Below are 19,245 nucleotides of genomic sequence, written 5' to 3'. Positions count from 1 at the left end.
GGACGAAAAATGACTCGCCAAGGTCACACATCCGGGATGGGTCAAAGGAGGGACTCGAATCCAGGACCTCCTGGTTTCTCGGGACACTGGAAGGCTTGGATTAGCTTCGATCTCCTCCAGCACTGACAAAGCCCCAGCTGTGAGCCTGGCACTGCCAGACCACAAGGACATGCTCCGTTTACGTTCACCCAGATTCCGAGCCCTGCTTAGCCTTCGCTAGTGAGGAGACCTCGGGCCACGCTCCTTCCCCTTCCAGGCCTCCGTCTGCCCCCCACGAGCACGGCTTGGCTGACGCTCTCGGTTTAAAGCCTCGCTTTACTTCATCTGCACAATGGCCTAACTGGGAGCCCAGAAGTGCCGGGACCCGTCGTTCGTCCCCAGGACTCCGAGGCCCCGACCTCTGGCCCAGAGCATCCCCGGGCAGGATCTGAGTTCTGTGGTGGGGCTTGGGGCCCCTCGCGGGGACACAGAAGCAGGCGGAGGATGGGAGCAGGGGAAGATCTGGGGGCCAGAGGCCCCGAGTTCCAATCCCAGCTCTGCCACCAACATGGAGCCTGCCCTTGGTCCAGCCCCCTCGGCGGGCCTCGGTCTATCGAATGAGGATTTGCGGGAGAAGGAAAAGGAGCAGGCAGAGATTTCTCGGGTCTCCAGTTCTAAGGAAGCTTCGCCTTTTAAGCCCTTACTTTCTGTCCTAGTGAACGGCTCTGAGACAAGAGCAGGAGCTAGGCCGCTGGGGTGCCGTGACTGGCCCAGGGTCACCCGGCTAGGATGTGTCTCGGGCCACACTGGAACCCAGGACCTCCCGTCTCCAGCCCGCGCTCTATCCCCCGTGCCGCCAAGCTGCCCCAGCTTGCATTTCTGGATGCCTTTGTCTCCCGGGGGCCCGGCACGGTGCCCAGCACATCGCAGGGGCCTAATGATGGCTCGTGGTCTGCCTGGTAAAAGCAGGGCCGGCTTCTCCATCTTAGGGACAAAACGAGGCGGAGGGGCACCGGAGGGGGCGCCTCCCCCTTCCCCACGGACAGCGACCAGCCCCCTCTTCTGCCACGTGTGACGCCTCGTCTCGGGGGACGCGCAGGCTGGGGGGACACGGCCAGCCCAGCCCCGGAGGGATCCCCCCATCCTGCCTCCCGTCTGAAGGCTGCCGACTCACCCGCACAGAAGTCACGGCTCCTGCCTCGTCCTTGCTCACATTCAGATCCTCCAAGGCTGCGCCGGCGCTGCCCGCAGGGGCCAGGTGGATCTGGGGGGCGAGAAGCGGGCGACGTCACCCCCCTCCTCTGGAGAAGCCTCCCGCAAAGGCGAAGAAGGGTCAGGCCGGAGAGGAGGCTCGGCGTGGCCCCGGGGACGTCTGCGAGGGAAGGAGCTACTCTGCAGCCCACAGACCAAAGGGGAAGCGATCATTTAGTGGGCCGCCGAGCGCTGCCCGGGCACCGAGCTAGTGCCGGGGGTACAAGACAGCCACGGCCCGGGCCCTGTTCTGGGGTGCCGGCGTTCCACCGGGAGTCAGAACAGCCTTGTGTGCCAGGAGCCGCCCAAGGAGTGCCAGCTGCGGCGAGCCCGGGGGGGGCTTCTCCCGCCCTCCGGGGGGGGCTTCTCCCGCCCTCCGGGGGGGCTTCTCCCGCCCTCCGGGGGGGCTCCAGGCAGAGCCAGGATCCTCGCCTGGATCACCCCTGAGGTTCATTCCAGCTCTGCCGGTCGGGAGCCCCGAAACAAAGGGGAGCCAGAGGGGCCCAGAGCTCTCTTCTACCCAGCAGGCGCCATGGTTGTGTTAAGAATAAGAATAAATGGGGGCAGCCAGACGACTCAGTGGATGGAGAGTCAGGCCTGGAGATGGGAGGTCCTGAGTTCCAATCTGGCCTCAGATTCGTCCTAGCTGGGAGACCCTGGGCAAGTCACTTCACCCTCATCGACTCGCCCTTATTGTTCTGCCTTGGAACCAATGCCCAGGACTGATTCTAGGATGGAAGATGAGGACTTAGGGGGGAAATAAGAATAAACGAGGAATGGGGGGTTCCCAGGGAGAAGCCCCGACAGCGAGGGAGACGCCGGCCGCAGGGATCCTCACCTGGCCGTACTCCATCTCCTGGGGCTCATCCAGGCTGGAAATCTGGCGCGGGCTCGAGGGCTTCTCCATCTCCATCTCTGAGGAACTAGAAAACAACAAGAGCCGCTCGCTTCTGCCAGCCCGAAAGGCGGCCCCTCCTCGGGGCTCGTCTTCTGTGCCTTGGTGGTGCTCGGGCGTCCTCGAGCTCCCTCCAAGATGATGCCGGAGGAGCCGCTGGCAAAGGCCGTGCCCGAGGAGCAGCGGCTCCCTCCGGTAGGGACAGAGGGGCCCCCTGCCCCCCTCACCCCAGCAGGGAGAGGCTGCCATCCGCAGGAGCGGCCAAGGGCTCTCTCCTGAAGAGCAGGGGCCGGGACCACCGTCCCCCGCTCCCGGGGGTACTCGAGTGGGCTCTTGGGCCGCCCCCCGAGCTGGCAAAGCATTTCACAAGCGGCATCTTACTGGAGTCAGTCCTGGGAGATGGGCTGGTCATGCGAACTGCTGAGGGCCTTAGAACAAGGAATGTCAGAGAAAGGGGAGCCTTAGAAAAGGGGGTGTCAGGGCTGGGAGGGAGCCTAGAACAGGGGGTGTCAGGGCTGGGAGGGAGCCTAGAACAGGGGGTGTCAGGGCTGGGTTTCAGAGATGATCTAATTCAACTCCCTCTATTGGCAGCCAACAGATTTGTGGCCCAGAAAAGAAGTGTCTCGTCCGAGGCACCAGGCCTACGAAGGACTGGGTGCACCCTGGCTGCGGTGGCCACAGAGGCAGAAGTCGTGGGTTCCAATCTCCTCGCCTTGGTCACCCTGCCCAAGGGGACGAGCTCTCCGGGGCTCAGCCTCCCCCTCCAGGACAGAGCAGGGGCCTCTACCGTCTCTCTGGCTGTGTCCACATGATCGGCTCCTCCACTTAATTAAGAATCCCGGACCGAGGGGCGGCCCTGCGGCTGGCCACGCGTGGCTGAGCCTTGGCTGGTCTACCCACCGGGCGGAGGCCCCTCTCCCTGGGCACAGCTGTTCCTCGTTGGCTACTCCCCTATCTGTAAGGGCCTCGGGGCTCTGGGGGATCGAGAGAGGCCGGACATGGGGGCCCTTTGCATTAACAAAGGGCCAACTTGGACCTTTTTCACGGGGTGGAAGGCCCCAAAGTCTGAGGAACCCGACTTGTTCCCCTACCTTTGCGGAAGGACACATTCGAGGGGTCTGAGCTGCTGTTCTCGAAGCATGAAGCTGCCCACCTCTAAGCCCGGCTGGCCGATGACCACTTCAGGGTGGGGATCCATGCCCACCCTGGGGGCAATCCTGCCCGCTGGAGCTTGGAAACCTGGGGCAGAGAAACCAGAATGAAGGACCTCTCCTGACCAGTGGGGAGAACAGAGAGAGTCTGGGGAGTCCTGCTCACCTGCTCGTTCAGGATCACGTGGACAAGACGGTCCCCTAGAAAAGCTCGGGGATGCTGGGATTCCCGCCGCTCCCACCCGCCTCCCGCCATGCCAGGCCAAGACCCCCGTCAACGAGCAGAGGTCTAGGGGGCCAGCAGGCCAGGACACAAGCCAGGGCTCAGCCACGGGCTCTCCAGGACTGCTAGGCAATCCAGCAAGCTCCTGGGATGGAAACTGAGGCTCAGGGAGGTGAGGGATTTGCCCCGTTTCACACAGGTAGTGAGCGAAAGAGCCGGTGTTTAAGCCCAGGACTTCTGATGAAGTCCAAGCTTTCTTCAATATTCTAGGGTCCCTCCCAGCCCCGACACCCCCGGTTCTGAGGCCCCTCCCAGCCCCGACACCCCTGGTTCTAAGAGCCCTTCCAATCCAAGAGTTGATCAGTTCACACTCATTAAGAGCCTCTGTGCCAGGCCAATCCACCATCTTGGCTCCGTGGATGGAGGGCCAGCCTTAGAACCACAAAGTCCTGGTTTCAAATCCTCTCTGTACCACTTCCCGCCTCTGTGACCCTGGGCAGCTCACACGGGGGTCTCGACGCCCCTGATAACGGTCTGAGACTTGGGCTCCCTCCCACAAGTGAGATCACGGGGCTCCCCCTTCCTTCCAGGCTCCCTGGGGATCCGGGGGGCCGGCGGGGGTCCCCCGCCTGCCACGCTCTACAAGCAGGCCCTGGTTTTCAATGAATACGTGCGTTTGAGGCTTGGGAAGGGGCCTTGAGACTTTCTAGGAAGGAGGAGCAGGCAAAGGCCAGAGGTTATTAAATGGCCAGCCTGGGGCTGGCCAGCCCATCCTCTCCCCAAGCCTGTTTTCCCATCTGGAAAAAAAAAAGATCAGAGGGTTCGCCCAGATCGGAGGTTTTTAACCTGGGATCCACGAACTTAAAAGTGGTGGCAACTCTCCTAGAAATAATTGGCGGCCAGGTGGCACAATGGATAGAGGACCAGGCCTGGAGCTGGGAGGTCCCGGGTTCAAATCTGGCTTCTCCCTTCGTTAGCCGTCGCCCTTCTGTCTTAGAGTTGTTACGAGGACAAAAAGCAGAGGTTAAAACCCTACGAACCAGGATGCACTGAGGAGGCCTGAATCAGCAGGTGCTGGACAGACGTGGAAATGGGGAAGGGGAGAGCCTGCAGTCTGACCTGAGGACCTGGGATCCCAGAAGGCAGAGAGGGGTCCGGGGGAGAGCGCCCCCGCAGCGGCCGGCTCGTGCGACATTCCTGGGACTGCTGGCAGGAGCTCCAGTTCTTGGCCGTAGGCCGTCTCCTGGACCTGGCCTGGCAGGGGTTCACAGGGACCCAGCAGGAAGTTGTCGGGCCAGGGGGCCAGGGCAGGAAGGACAGGGCCAGGCCTGGAGGCGGAGGCAGGAGGGCAGATGGCACCGCTTGGGCCTTCCAAGGGGTAGCTCGGTCCTGTTGTCAGCAGGAGGGCCCGGGGGTCCTGGCCCAGCTTCTCCACTGGCATCTCGTTGCTTCTCACAAACCTGGGAGCACAGCCAAGAAGAGGGGAGGGCAGTGCAGAAGGCAGCCCAGGGCTCTGCGTGTGAATTCCAAATGGGCCGCGACGGAGGGCCAAGGCTCCTCGGCGATGCTAGAACCTTTAGCTAAATCTGAAGGGACTTTGGAGGCATCTGGCCCAACCCCCTCACTTTTCAGAGAAGGAAGCCAAGGCCCGGAGAGGGGGACTGGAAAGTAGAACATCCCCGGCACTGGGTCCTCTGGCCTCTGCCTGAAGAAATGGAAGGCCAGAGAAGCCACCCCTTCCCGAGGCTACCTGACCTACCTTGGGCCAGCTCCCAGGGTTAAGAGGCTCGCCCTGGTCCTGGCTGTCCTCGGCCACGCAGCACAAGGCTGCTCCTTCTTCCACAGAACAGCCCGGGCCTCCTAACCAGAAGCAGGGGGCAGAAGTGGTGGGCAAAGGCCTGAGGTCAGGAAAACCTCTCTGGCCCTCACAATGAACCCGGGGGGAGCGGGCGGCCTCCGGAGGAGGTTTCCAACCAGAGATTGGGCGGCTGCCCTTTGGGATGTCAGAGGGAGGTTCTCGGTCAGTAGGAGGTGGCCTCCGGGTAGCCAGAGGCCCTTCAAGCTCTGAGGGCCAGTCAGCAAGCATTTAGCAAGGGCCTGTGCTCCAGAGCATACAAAAGAAGCCCAAAACATTCACCGGCCCCTGCAGCAGTGCGTCTAATGGGGGAGACAACAGGGAAGTAACTGCGTACACGGGGGGGGTTGTGTCGTGTGACCCCAGCCCTGTGCCACTGGGAAGCTGGATGCCCAGACTTGCTGTTCACAGAGCCTTAACCAAGGCCCCAGGTTACACTGTCAGATCCTAGGCCGGCTGTCAAAGAGTTTCTCCCAGGAGTACGGCTCAAGCCGCCCATGTGTCTTATGTGAAAAACTGGGCCCATCGTGATCAATCTGTCACTGGCTCCGAGCCCCCCTGCTTGTTCCCAGATCCTTGGGGAGGAGGGGCACCCCTTTTCCTGAAATCAGGGCACTGCATCTGTCCATTCTCCCTCTCTCCAACCTGGAAAGTCCCCCATCTTTCCTCCAATTAGAGGCCAGATGACCTAATGCTGTATCGTTTCCTTTCCATTAACCGGCCTCCCTTGATTATTTTTAATGTAGAAAGTGTCTGAGTCCCCCGTATCGGGGGTCTGGCCCCCAGCTGAGGAAGCGGCCTCGTCCCGATTTGTTAACACTTTGGCATGTGTTGCTTAAGGAATCGATAGGCCCAAGAGAGCAAACCTTTGGTTTCCTCATTCCTTTCCTCTTTTGCTTATTCCTGCTGGATGGAGATCCAGCAAAGACTGAGAAAGGGAGGCCAGAAAAACAGAAGATAACCAAAAGTCTCCTGGGCAGGTGGTGTTATGGATTTAGGTTGTGACGGGCAGGGAGGAAAGGGGTGGGCCTTGGACTGGATTTTGAATGACAAGGATAATTAGGAAAGGCATCCAGTCTGGAGTCAGGAAGACTCATCTTCCCAAGTTCAAATCCAGCCTGGAATACTTCCTAGCTGGGTGACCCTGAGCAAGTCACTTTTCCCCCATTGCCTAATCCTTACCACTCTTCTGCCTTGAAACTGATAGACGATATTGATTCCAAGACAGAAGGTAGGGGGTTAAAAAGTACAATGTGTAGACATTTCTCAGCTATGTGACCCTGGACAAGTCACTTAATCCCTTCAGCCTAGCGTGTACTGCTCTTCTAAGGTAAGGTAAGGTAAGGTAAAGAGAAAGAAAGAAAGAAAGAAAGAAAGAAAGAAAGAAAGAAAGAAAGAAAGAAAGAAAGAAAGGAAGGAAGGAAGGAAGGAAGGAAGGAAGGAAGGAAGGAAGGAAGGAAGGAAGGAAGGAAGGNGCGGACACGCGAGGGAGGGGGCTGAGGGAGGGGGCGAGGGGGGCCGAGGGCTGCGGACACGCGAGGGAGGGGGCTGAGGGAGGGGGCGAGGGGGGCCGAGGGCTGCGGACACGCGAGGGAGGGGGCTGAGGGAGGGGGCGAGGGGGGCCGAGGGCTGCGGACACGCGAGGGAGGGGGCTGAGGGAGGGGGCGAGGGGGGCCGAGGGCTGCGGACACGCGAGGGAGGGGGCTGAGGGAGGGGGCGAGGGGGGCCGAGGGCTGCGGACACGCGAGGGAGGGGGCTGAGGGAGGGGGCGAGGGGGGCCGAGGGCTGCGGACACGCGAGGGAGGGGGCTGAGGGAGGGGGCGAGGGGGGCCGAGGGCTGCGGACACGCGAGGGAGGGGGCTGAGGGAGGGGGCGAGGGGGGCCGAGGGCTGCGGACACGCGAGGGAGGGGGCTGAGGGAGGGGGCGAGGGGGGCCGAGGGCTGCGGACACGCGAGGGAGGGGGCTGAGGGAGGGGGCGAGGGGGGCCGAGGGCTGCGGACACGCGAGGGAGGGGGCTGAGGGAGGGGGCGAGGGGGGCCGAGGGCTGCGGACACGCGAGGGAGGGGGCTGAGGGAGGGGGCGAGGGGGGCCGAGGGCTGCGGACACGCGAGGGAGGGGGCTGAGGGAGGGGGCGAGGGGGGCCGAGGGCTGCGGACACGCGAGGGAGGGGGCTGAGGGAGGGGGCGAGGGGGGCCGAGGGCTGCGGACACGCGAGGGAGGGGGCTGAGGGAGGGGGCGAGGGGGGCCGAGGGCTGCGGACACGCGAGGGAGGGGGCTGAGGGAGGGGGCGAGGGGGGCCGAGGGCTGCGGACACGCGAGGGAGGGGGCTGAGGGAGGGGGCGAGGGGGGCCGAGGGCTGCGGACACGCGAGGGAGGGGGCTGAGGGAGGGGGCGAGGGGGGCCGAGGGCTGCGGACACGCGAGGGAGGGGGCTGAGGGAGGGGGCGAGGGGGGCCGAGGGCTGCGGACACGCGAGGGAGGGGGCTGAGGGAGGGGGCGAGGGGGGCCGAGGGCTGCGGACACGCGAGGGAGGGGGCTGAGGGAGGGGGCGAGGGGGGCCGAGGGCTGCGGACACGCGAGGGAGGGGGCTGAGGGAGGGGGCGAGGGGGGCCGAGGGCTGCGGACACGCGAGGGAGGGGGCTGAGGGAGGGGGCGAGGGGGGCCGAGGGCTGCGGACACGCGAGGGAGGGGGCTGAGGGAGGGGGCGAGGGGGGCCGAGGGCTGCGGACACGCGAGGGAGGGGGCTGAGGGAGGGGGCGAGGGGGGCCGAGGGCTGCGGACACGCGAGGGAGGGGGCTGAGGGAGGGGGCGAGGGGGGCCGAGGGCTGCGGACACGCGAGGGAGGGGGCTGAGGGAGGGGGCGAGGGGGGCCGAGGGCTGCGGACACGCGAGGGAGGGGGCTGAGGGAGGGGGCGAGGGGGGCCGAGGGCTGCGGACACGCGAGGGAGGGGGCTGAGGGAGGGGGCGAGGGGGGCCGAGGGCTGCGGACACGCGAGGGAGGGGGCTGAGGGAGGGGGCGAGGGGGGCCGAGGGCTGCGGACACGCGAGGGAGGGGGCTGAGGGAGGGGGCGAGGGGGGCCGAGGGCTGCGGACACGCGAGGGAGGGGGCTGAGGGAGGGGGCGAGGGGGGCCGAGGGCTGCGGACACGCGAGGGAGGGGGCTGAGGGAGGGGGCGAGGGGGGCCGAGGGCTGCGGACACGCGAGGGAGGGGGCTGAGGGAGGGGGCGAGGGGGGCCGAGGGCTGCGGACACGCGAGGGAGGGGGCTGAGGGAGGGGGCGAGGGGGGCCGAGGGCTGCGGACACGCGAGGGAGGGGGCTGAGGGAGGGGGCGAGGGGGGCCGAGGGCTGCGGACACGCGAGGGAGGGGGCTGAGGGAGGGGGCGAGGGGGGCCGAGGGCTGCGGACACGCGAGGGAGGGGGCTGAGGGAGGGGGCGAGGGGGGCCGAGGGCTGCGGACACGCGAGGGAGGGGGCTGAGGGAGGGGGCGAGGGGGGCCGAGGGCTGCGGACACGCGAGGGAGGGGGCTGAGGGAGGGGGCGAGGGGGGCCGAGGGCTGCGGACACGCGAGGGAGGGGGCTGAGGGAGGGGGCGAGGGGGGCCGAGGGCTGCGGACACGCGAGGGAGGGGGCTGAGGGAGGGGGCGAGGGGGGCCGAGGGCTGCGGACACGCGAGGGAGGGGGCTGAGGGAGGGGGCGAGGGGGGCCGAGGGCTGCGGACACGCGAGGGAGGGGGCTGAGGGAGGGGGCGAGGGGGGCCGAGGGCTGCGGACACGCGAGGGAGGGGGCTGAGGGAGGGGGCGAGGGGGGCCGAGGGCTGCGGACACGCGAGGGAGGGGGCTGAGGGAGGGGGCGAGGGGGGCCGAGGGCTGCGGACACGCGAGGGAGGGGGCTGAGGGAGGGGGCGAGGGGGGCCGAGGGCTGCGGACACGCGAGGGAGGGGGCTGAGGGAGGGGGCGAGGGGGGCCGAGGGCTGCGGACACGCGAGGGAGGGGGCTGAGGGAGGGGGCGAGGGGGGCCGAGGGCTGCGGACACGCGAGGGAGGGGGCTGAGGGAGGGGGCGAGGGGGGCCGAGGGCTGCGGACACGCGAGGGAGGGGGCTGAGGGAGGGGGCGAGGGGGGCCGAGGGCTGCGGACACGCGAGGGAGGGGGCTGAGGGAGGGGGCGAGGGGGGCCGAGGGCTGCGGACACGCGAGGGAGGGGGCTGAGGGAGGGGGCGAGGGGGGCCGAGGGCTGCGGACACGCGAGGGAGGGGGCTGAGGGAGGGGGCGAGGGGGGCCGAGGGCTGCGGACACGCGAGGGAGGGGGCTGAGGGAGGGGGCGAGGGGGGCCGAGGGCTGCGGACACGCGAGGGAGGGGGCTGAGGGAGGGGGCGAGGGGGGCCGAGGGCTGCGGACACGCGAGGGAGGGGGCTGAGGGAGGGGGCGAGGGGGGCCGAGGGCTGCGGACACGCGAGGGAGGGGGCTGAGGGAGGGGGCGAGGGGGGCCGAGGGCTGCGGACACGCGAGGGAGGGGGCTGAGGGAGGGGGCGAGGGGGGCCGAGGGCTGCGGACACGCGAGGGAGGGGGCTGAGGGAGGGGGCGAGGGGGGCCGAGGGCTGCGGACACGCGAGGGAGGGGGCTGAGGGAGGGGGCGAGGGGGGCCGAGGGCTGCGGACACGCGAGGGAGGGGGCTGAGGGAGGGGGCGAGGGGGGCCGAGGGCTGCGGACACGCGAGGGAGGGGGCTGAGGGAGGGGGCGAGGGGGGCCGAGGGCTGCGGACACGCGAGGGAGGGGGCTGAGGGAGGGGGCGAGGGGGGCCGAGGGCTGCGGACACGCGAGGGAGGGGGCTGAGGGAGGGGGCGAGGGGGGCCGAGGGCTGCGGACACGCGAGGGAGGGGGCTGAGGGAGGGGGCGAGGGGGGCCGAGGGCTGCGGACACGCGAGGGAGGGGGCTGAGGGAGGGGGCGAGGGGGGCCGAGGGCTGCGGACACGCGAGGGAGGGGGCTGAGGGAGGGGGCGAGGGGGGCCGAGGGCTGCGGACACGCGAGGGAGGGGGCTGAGGGAGGGGGCGAGGGGGGCCGAGGGCTGCGGACACGCGAGGGAGGGGGCTGAGGGAGGGGGCGAGGGGGGCCGAGGGCTGCGGACACGCGAGGGAGGGGGCTGAGGGAGGGGGCGAGGGGGGCCGAGGGCTGCGGACACGCGAGGGAGGGGGCTGAGGGAGGGGGCGAGGGGGGCCGAGGGCTGCGGACACGCGAGGGAGGGGGCTGAGGGAGGGGGCGAGGGGGGCCGAGGGCTGCGGACACGCGAGGGAGGGGGCTGAGGGAGGGGGCGAGGGGGGCCGAGGGCTGCGGACACGCGAGGGAGGGGGCTGAGGGAGGGGGCGAGGGGGGCCGAGGGCTGCGGACACGCGAGGGAGGGGGCTGAGGGAGGGGGCGAGGGGGGCCGAGGGCTGCGGACACGCGAGGGAGGGGGCTGAGGGAGGGGGCGAGGGGGGCCGAGGGCTGCGGACACGCGAGGGAGGGGGCTGAGGGAGGGGGCGAGGGGGGCCGAGGGCTGCGGACACGCGAGGGAGGGGGCTGAGGGAGGGGGCGAGGGGGGCCGAGGGCTGCGGACACGCGAGGGAGGGGGCTGAGGGAGGGGGCGAGGGGGGCCGAGGGCTGCGGACACGCGAGGGAGGGGGCTGAGGGAGGGGGCGAGGGGGGCCGAGGGCTGCGGACACGCGAGGGAGGGGGCTGAGGGAGGGGGCGAGGGGGGCCGAGGGCTGCGGACACGCGAGGGAGGGGGCTGAGGGAGGGGGCGAGGGGGGCCGAGGGCTGCGGACACGCGAGGGAGGGGGCTGAGGGAGGGGGCGAGGGGGGCCGAGGGCTGCGGACACGCGAGGGAGGGGGCTGAGGGAGGGGGCGAGGGGGGCCGAGGGCTGCGGACACGCGAGGGAGGGGGCTGAGGGAGGGGGCGAGGGGGGCCGAGGGCTGCGGACACGCGAGGGAGGGGGCTGAGGGAGGGGGCGAGGGGGGCCGAGGGCTGCGGACACGCGAGGGAGGGGGCTGAGGGAGGGGGCGAGGGGGGCCGAGGGCTGCGGACACGCGAGGGAGGGGGCTGAGGGAGGGGGCGAGGGGGGCCGAGGGCTGCGGACACGCGAGGGAGGGGGCTGAGGGAGGGGGCGAGGGGGGCCGAGGGCTGCGGACACGCGAGGGAGGGGGCTGAGGGAGGGGGCGAGGGGGGCCGAGGGCTGCGGACACGCGAGGGAGGGGGCTGAGGGAGGGGGCGAGGGGGGCCGAGGGCTGCGGACACGCGAGGGAGGGGGCTGAGGGAGGGGGCGAGGGGGGCCGAGGGCTGCGGACACGCGAGGGAGGGGGCTGAGGGAGGGGGCGAGGGGGGCCGAGGGCTGCGGACACGCGAGGGAGGGGGCTGAGGGAGGGGGCGAGGGGGGCCGAGGGCTGCGGACACGCGAGGGAGGGGGCTGAGGGAGGGGGCGAGGGGGGCCGAGGGCTGCGGACACGCGAGGGAGGGGGCTGAGGGAGGGGGCGAGGGGGGCCGAGGGCTGCGGACACGCGAGGGAGGGGGCTGAGGGAGGGGGCGAGGGGGGCCGAGGGCTGCGGACACGCGAGGGAGGGGGCTGAGGGAGGGGGCGAGGGGGGCCGAGGGCTGCGGACACGCGAGGGAGGGGGCTGAGGGAGGGGGCGAGGGGGGCCGAGGGCTGCGGACACGCGAGGGAGGGGGCTGAGGGAGGGGGCGAGGGGGGCCGAGGGCTGCGGACACGCGAGGGAGGGGGCTGAGGGAGGGGGCGAGGGGGGCCGAGGGCTGCGGACACGCGAGGGAGGGGGCTGAGGGAGGGGGCGAGGGGGGCCGAGGGCTGCGGACACGCGAGGGAGGGGGCTGAGGGAGGGGGCGAGGGGGGCCGAGGGCTGCGGACACGCGAGGGAGGGGGCTGAGGGAGGGGGCGAGGGGGGCCGAGGGCTGCGGACACGCGAGGGAGGGGGCTGAGGGAGGGGGCGAGGGGGGCCGAGGGCTGCGGACACGCGAGGGAGGGGGCTGAGGGAGGGGGCGAGGGGGGCCGAGGGCTGCGGACACGCGAGGGAGGGGGCTGAGGGAGGGGGCGAGGGGGGCCGAGGGCTGCGGACACGCGAGGGAGGGGGCTGAGGGAGGGGGCGAGGGGGGCCGAGGGCTGCGGACACGCGAGGGAGGGGGCTGAGGGAGGGGGCGAGGGGGGCCGAGGGCTGCGGACACGCGAGGGAGGGGGCTGAGGGAGGGGGCGAGGGGGGCCGAGGGCTGCGGACACGCGAGGGAGGGGGCTGAGGGAGGGGGCGAGGGGGGCCGAGGGCTGCGGACACGCGAGGGAGGGGGCTGAGGGAGGGGGCGAGGGGGGCCGAGGGCTGCGGACACGCGAGGGAGGGGGCTGAGGGAGGGGGCGAGGGGGGCCGAGGGCTGCGGACACGCGAGGGAGGGGGCTGAGGGAGGGGGCGAGGGGGGCCGAGGGCTGCGGACACGCGAGGGAGGGGGCTGAGGGAGGGGGCGAGGGGGGCCGAGGGCTGCGGACACGCGAGGGAGGGGGCTGAGGGAGGGGGCGAGGGGGGCCGAGGGCTGCGGACACGCGAGGGAGGGGGCTGAGGGAGGGGGCGAGGGGGGCCGAGGGCTGCGGACACGCGAGGGAGGGGGCTGAGGGAGGGGGCGAGGGGGGCCGAGGGCTGCGGACACGCGAGGGAGGGGGCTGAGGGAGGGGGCGAGGGGGGCCGAGGGCTGCGGACACGCGAGGGAGGGGGCTGAGGGAGGGGGCGAGGGGGGCCGAGGGCTGCGGACACGCGAGGGAGGGGGCTGAGGGAGGGGGCGAGGGGGGCCGAGGGCTGCGGACACGCGAGGGAGGGGGCTGAGGGAGGGGGCGAGGGGGGCCGAGGGCTGCGGACACGCGAGGGAGGGGGCTGAGGGAGGGGGCGAGGGGGGCCGAGGGCTGCGGACACGCGAGGGAGGGGGCTGAGGGAGGGGGCGAGGGGGGCCGAGGGCTGCGGACACGCGAGGGAGGGGGCTGAGGGAGGGGGCGAGGGGGGCCGAGGGCTGCGGACACGCGAGGGAGGGGGCTGAGGGAGGGGGCGAGGGGGGCCGAGGGCTGCGGACACGCGAGGGAGGGGGCTGAGGGAGGGGGCGAGGGGGGCCGAGGGCTGCGGACACGCGAGGGAGGGGGCTGAGGGAGGGGGCGAGGGGGGCCGAGGGCTGCGGACACGCGAGGGAGGGGGCTGAGGGAGGGGGCGAGGGGGGCCGAGGGCTGCGGACACGCGAGGGAGGGGGCTGAGGGAGGGGGCGAGGGGGGCCGAGGGCTGCGGACACGCGAGGGAGGGGGCTGAGGGAGGGGGCGAGGGGGGCCGAGGGCTGCGGACACGCGAGGGAGGGGGCTGAGGGAGGGGGCGAGGGGGGCCGAGGGCTGCGGACACGCGAGGGAGGGGGCTGAGGGAGGGGGCGAGGGGGGCCGAGGGCTGCGGACACGCGAGGGAGGGGGCTGAGGGAGGGGGCGAGGGGGGCCGAGGGCTGCGGACACGCGAGGGAGGGGGCTGAGGGAGGGGGCGAGGGGGGCCGAGGGCTGCGGACACGCGAGGGAGGGGGCTGAGGGAGGGGGCGAGGGGGGCCGAGGGCTGCGGACACGCGAGGGAGGGGGCTGAGGGAGGGGGCGAGGGGGGCCGAGGGCTGCGGACACGCGAGGGAGGGGGCTGAGGGAGGGGGCGAGGGGGGCCGAGGGCTGCGGACACGCGAGGGAGGGGGCTGAGGGAGGGGGCGAGGGGGGCCGAGGGCTGCGGACACGCGAGGGAGGGGGCTGAGGGAGGGGGCGAGGGGGGCCGAGGGCTGCGGACACGCGAGGGAGGGGGCTGAGGGAGGGGGCGAGGGGGGCCGAGGGCTGCGGACACGCGAGGGAGGGGGCTGAGGGAGGGGGCGAGGGGGGCCGAGGGCTGCGGACACGCGAGGGAGGGGGCTGAGGGAGGGGGCGAGGGGGGCCGAGGGCTGCGGACACGCGAGGGAGGGGGCTGAGGGAGGGGGCGAGGGGGGCCGAGGGCTGCGGACACGCGAGGGAGGGGGCTGAGGGAGGGGGCGAGGGGGGCCGAGGGCTGCGGACACGCGAGGGAGGGGGCTGAGGGAGGGGGCGAGGGGGGCCGAGGGCTGCGGACACGCGAGGGAGGGGGCTGAGGGAGGGGGCGAGGGGGGCCGAGGGCTGCGGACACGCGAGGGAGGGGGCTGAGGGAGGGGGCGAGGGGGGCCGAGGGCTGCGGACACGCGAGGGAGGGGGCTGAGGGAGGGGGCGAGGGGGGCCGAGGGCTGCGGACACGCGAGGGAGGGGGCTGAGGGAGGGGGCGAGGGGGGCCGAGGGCTGCGGACACGCGAGGGAGGGGGCTGAGGGAGGGGGCGAGGGGGGCCGAGGGCTGCGGACACGCGAGGGAGGGGGCTGAGGGAGGGGGCGAGGGGGGCCGAGGGCTGCGGACACGCGAGGGAGGGGGCTGAGGGAGGGGGCGAGGGGGGCCGAGGGCTGCGGACACGCGAGGGAGGGGGCTGAGGGAGGGGGCGAGGGGGGCCGAGGGCTGCGGACACGCGAGGGAGGGGGCTGAGGGAGGGGGCGAGGGGGGCCGAGGGCTGCGGACACGCGAGGGAGGGGGCTGAGGGAGGGGGCGAGGGGGGCCGAGGGCTGCGGACACGCGAGGGAGGGGGCTGAGGGAGGGGGCGAGGGGGGCCGAGGGCTGCGGACACGCGAGGGAGGGGGCTGAGGGAGGGGGCGAGGGGGGCCGAGGGCTGCGGACACGCGAGGGAGGGGGCTGAGGGAGGGGGCGAGGGGGGCCGAGGGCTGCGGACACGCGAGGGAGGGGGCTGAGGGAGGGGGCGAGGGGGGCCGAGGGCTGCGGACACGCGAGGGAGGGGGCTGAGGGAGGGGGCGAGGGGGGCCGAGGGCTGCGGACACGCGAGGGAGGGGGCTGAGGGAGGGGGCGAGGGGGGCCGAGGGCTGCGGACACGCGAGGGAGGGGGCTGAGGGAGGGGGCGAGGGGGGCCGAGGGCTGCGGACACGCGAGGGAGGGGGCTGAGGGAGGGGGCGAGGGGGGCCGAGGGCTGCGGACACGCGAGGGAGGGGGCTGAGGGAGGGGGCGAGGGGGGCCGAGGGCTGCGGACACGCGAGGGAGGGGGCTGAGGGAGGGGGCGAGGGGGGCCGAGGGCTGCGGACACGCGAGGGAGGGGGCTGAGGGAGGGGGCGAGGGGGGCCGAGGGCTGCGGACACGCGAGGGAGGGGGCTGAGGGAGGGGGCGAGGGGGGCCGAGGGCTGCGGACACGCGAGGGAGGGGGCTGAGGGAGGGGGCGAGGGGGGCCGAGGGCTGCGGACACGCGAGGGAGGGGGCTGAGGGAGGGGGCGAGGGGGGCCGAGGGCTGCGGACACGCGAGGGAGGGGGCTGAGGGAGGGGGCGAGGGGGGCCGAGGGCTGCGGACACGCGAGGGAGGGGGCTGAGGGAGGGGGCGAGGGGGGCCGAGGGCTGCGGACACGCGAGGGAGGGGGCTGAGGGAGGGGGCGAGGGGGGCCGAGGGCTGCGGACACGCGAGGGAGGGGGCTGAGGGAGGGGGCGAGGGGGGCCGAGGGCTGCGGACACGCGAGGGAGGGGGCTGAGGGAGGGGGCGAGGGGGGCCGAGGGCTGCGGACACGCGAGGGAGGGGGCTGAGGGAGGGGGCGAGGGGGGCCGAGGGCTGCGGACACGCGAGGGAGGGGGCTGAGGGAGGGGGCGAGGGGGGCCGAGGGCTGCGGACACGCGAGGGAGGGGGCTGAGGGAGGGGGCGAGGGGGGCCGAGGGCTGCGGACACGCGAGGGAGGGGGCTGAGGGAGGGGGCGAGGGGGGCCGAGGGCTGCGGACACGCGAGGGAGGGGGCTGAGGGAGGGGGCGAGGGGGGCCGAGGGCTGCGGACACGCGAGGGAGGGGGCTGAGGGAGGGGGCGAGGGGGGCCGAGGGCTGCGGACACGCGAGGGAGGGGGCTGAGGGAGGGGGCGAGGGGGGCCGAGGGCTGCGGACACGCGAGGGAGGGGGCTGAGGGAGGGGGCGAGGGGGGCCGAGGGCTGCGGACACGCGAGGGAGGGGGCTGAGGGAGGGGGCGAGGGGGGCCGAGGGCTGCGGACACGCGAGGGAGGGGGCTGAGGGAGGGGGCGAGGGGGGCCGAGGGCTGCGGACACGCGAGGGAGGGGGCTGAGGGAGGGGGCGAGGGGGGCCGAGGGCTGCGGACACGCGAGGGAGGGGGCTGAGGGAGGGGGCGAGGGGGGCCGAGGGCTGCGGACACGCGAGGGAGGGGGCTGAGGGAGGGGGCGAGGGGGGCCGAGGGCTGCGGACACGCGAGGGAGGGGGCTGAGGGAGGGGGCGAGGGGGGCCGAGGGCTGCGGACACGCGAGGGAGGGGGCTGAGGGAGGGGGCGAGGGGGGCCGAGGGCTGCGGACACGCGAGGGAGGGGGCTGAGGGAGGGGGCGAGGGGGGCCGAGGGCTGCGGACACGCGAGGGAGGGGGCTGAGGGAGGGGGCGAGGGGGGCCGAGGGCTGCGGACACGCGAGGGAGGGGGCTGAGGGAGGGGGCGAGGGGGGCCGAGGGCTGCGGACACGCGAGGGAGGGGGCTGAGGGAGGGGGCGAGGGGGGCCGAGGGCTGCGGACACGCGAGGGAGGGGGCTGAGGGAGGGGGCGAGGGGGGCCGAGGGCTGCGGACACGCGAGGGAGGGGGCTGAGGGAGGGGGCGAGGGGGGCCGAGGGCTGCGGACACGCGAGGGAGGGGGCTGAGGGAGGGGGCGAGGGGGGCCGAGGGCTGCGGACACGCGAGGGAGGGGGCTGAGGGAGGGGGCGAGGGGGGCCGAGGGCTGCGGACACGCGAGGGAGGGGGCTGAGGGAGGGGGCGAGGGGGGCCGAGGGCTGCGGACACGCGAGGGAGGGGGCTGAGGGAGGGGGCGAGGGGGGCCGAGGGCTGCGGACACGCGAGGGAGGGGGCTGAGGGAGGGGGCGAGGGGGGCCGAGGGCTGCGGACACGCGAGGGAGGGGGCTGAGGGAGGGGGCGAGGGGGGCCGAGGGCTGCGGACACGCGAGGGAGGGGGCTGAGGGAGGGGGCGAGGGGGGCCGAGGGCTGCGGACACGCGAGGGAGGGGGCTGAGGGAGGGGGCGAGGGGGGCCGAGGGCTGCGGACACGCGAGGGAGGGGGCTGAGGGAGGGGGCGAGGGGGGCCGAGGGCTGCGGACACGCGAGGGAGGGGGCTGAGGGAGGGGGCGAGGGGGGCCGAGGGCTGCGGACACGCGAGGGAGGGGGCTGAGGGAGGGGGCGAGGGGGGCCGAGGGCTGCGGACACGCGAGGGAGGGGGCTGAGGGAGGGGGCGAGGGGGGCCGAGGGCTGCGGACACGCGAGGGAGGGGGCTGAGGGAGGGGGCGAGGGGGGCCGAGGGCTGCGGACACGCGAGGGAGGGGGCTGAGGGAGGGGGCGAGGGGGGCCGAGGGCTGCGGACACGCGAGGGAGGGGGCTGAGGGAGGGGGCGAGGGGGGCCGAGGGCTGCGGACACGCGAGGGAGGGGGCTGAGGGAGGGGGCGAGGGGGGCCGAGGGCTGCGGACACGCGAGGGAGGGGGCTGAGGGAGGGGGCGAGGGGGGCCGAGGGCTGCGGACACGCGAGGGAGGGGGCTGAGGGAGGGGGCGAGGGGGGCCGAGGGCTGCGGACACGCGAGGGAGGGGGCTGAGGGAGGGGGCGAGGGGGGCCGAGGGCTGCGGACACGCGAGGGAGGGGGCTGAGGGAGGGGGCGAGGGGGGCCGAGGGCTGCGGACACGCGAGGGAGGGGGCTGAGGGAGGGGGCGAGGGGGGCCGAGGGCTGCGGACACGCGAGGGAGGGGGCTGAGGGAGGGGGCGAGGGGGGCCGAGGGCTGCGGACACGCGAGGGAGGGGGCTGAGGGAGGGGGCGAGGGGGGCCGAGGGCTGCGGACACGCGAGGGAGGGGGCTGAGGGAGGGGGCGAGGGGGGCCGAGGGCTGCGGACACGCGAGGGAGGGGGCTGAGGGAGGGGGCGAGGGGGGCCGAGGGCTGCGGACACGCGAGGGAGGGGGCTGAGGGAGGGGGCGAGGGGGGCCGAGGGCTGCGGACACGCGAGGGAGGGGGCTGAGGGAGGGGGCGAGGGGGGCCGAGGGCTGCGGACACGCGAGGGAGGGGGCTGAGGGAGGGGGCGAGGGGGGCCGAGGGCTGCGGACACGCGAGGGAGGGGGCTGAGGGAGGGGGCGAGGGGGGCCGAGGGCTGCGGACACGCGAGGGAGGGGGCTGAGGGAGGGGGCGAGGGGGGCCGAGGGCTGCGGACACGCGAGGGAGGGGGCTGAGGGAGGGGGCGAGGGGGGCCGAGGGCTGCGGACACGCGAGGGAGGGGGCTGAGGGAGGGGGCGAGGGGGGCCGAGGGCTGCGGACACGCGAGGGAGGGGGCTGAGGGAGGGGGCGAGGGGGGCCGAGGGCTGCGGACACGCGAGGGAGGGGGCTGAGGGAGGGGGCGAGGGGGGCCGAGGGCTGCGGACACGCGAGGGAGGGGGCTGAGGGAGGGGGCGAGGGGGGCCGAGGGCTGCGGACACGCGAGGGAGGGGGCTGAGGGAGGGGGCGAGGGGGGCCGAGGGCTGCGGACACGCGAGGGAGGGGGCTGAGGGAGGGGGCGAGGGGGGCCGAGGGCTGCGGACACGCGAGGGAGGGGGCTGAGGGAGGGGGCGAGGGGGGCCGAGGGCTGCGGACACGCGAGGGAGGGGGCTGAGGGAGGGGGCGAGGGGGGCCGAGGGCTGCGGACACGCGAGGGAGGGGGCTGAGGGAGGGGGCGAGGGGGGCCGAGGGCTGCGGACACGCGAGGGAGGGGGCTGAGGGAGGGGGCGAGGGGGGCCGAGGGCTGCGGACACGCGAGGGAGGGGGCTGAGGGAGGGGGCGAGGG

The 19,245-nt window shown here is 73.5% G+C and overlaps 1 protein-coding gene across 1 annotated transcript in view; it reads right to left on the bottom strand.

The window, feature by feature from the left end:
* Positions 1-1,194: 1,194 nt before the first annotated feature.
* The window catches only part of DEPDC5 (DEP domain containing 5, GATOR1 subcomplex subunit), a 119,146-nt gene continuing 101,095 nt past the window's right edge, over positions 1,195-19,245 (bottom strand). The window contains exons 37-43 of the mRNA XM_044656583.1: positions 5,259-5,359; positions 5,125-5,204; positions 4,619-4,959; positions 3,217-3,364; positions 2,353-2,553; positions 2,069-2,153; positions 1,195-1,371 (exon numbers count right to left, since the gene is read on the bottom strand). Coding sequence (XP_044512518.1) covers positions 1,195-1,371; positions 2,069-2,153; positions 2,353-2,553; positions 3,217-3,364; positions 4,619-4,959; positions 5,125-5,204; positions 5,259-5,359 — 1,133 coding nt within the window. The remainder of the gene's footprint in view (positions 1,372-2,068; positions 2,154-2,352; positions 2,554-3,216; positions 3,365-4,618; positions 4,960-5,124; positions 5,205-5,258; positions 5,360-19,245) is intronic.

The sequence above is a fragment of the Gracilinanus agilis genome, chromosome 1 (genome assembly GCF_016433145.1).
Source record: "Gracilinanus agilis isolate LMUSP501 chromosome 1, AgileGrace, whole genome shotgun sequence".
Taxonomy (NCBI): domain Eukaryota; kingdom Metazoa; phylum Chordata; class Mammalia; order Didelphimorphia; family Didelphidae; genus Gracilinanus; species Gracilinanus agilis.
Note: the sequence above shows the minus strand (reverse complement) of the source record. Positions and strands in the feature narration are given on the sequence as shown.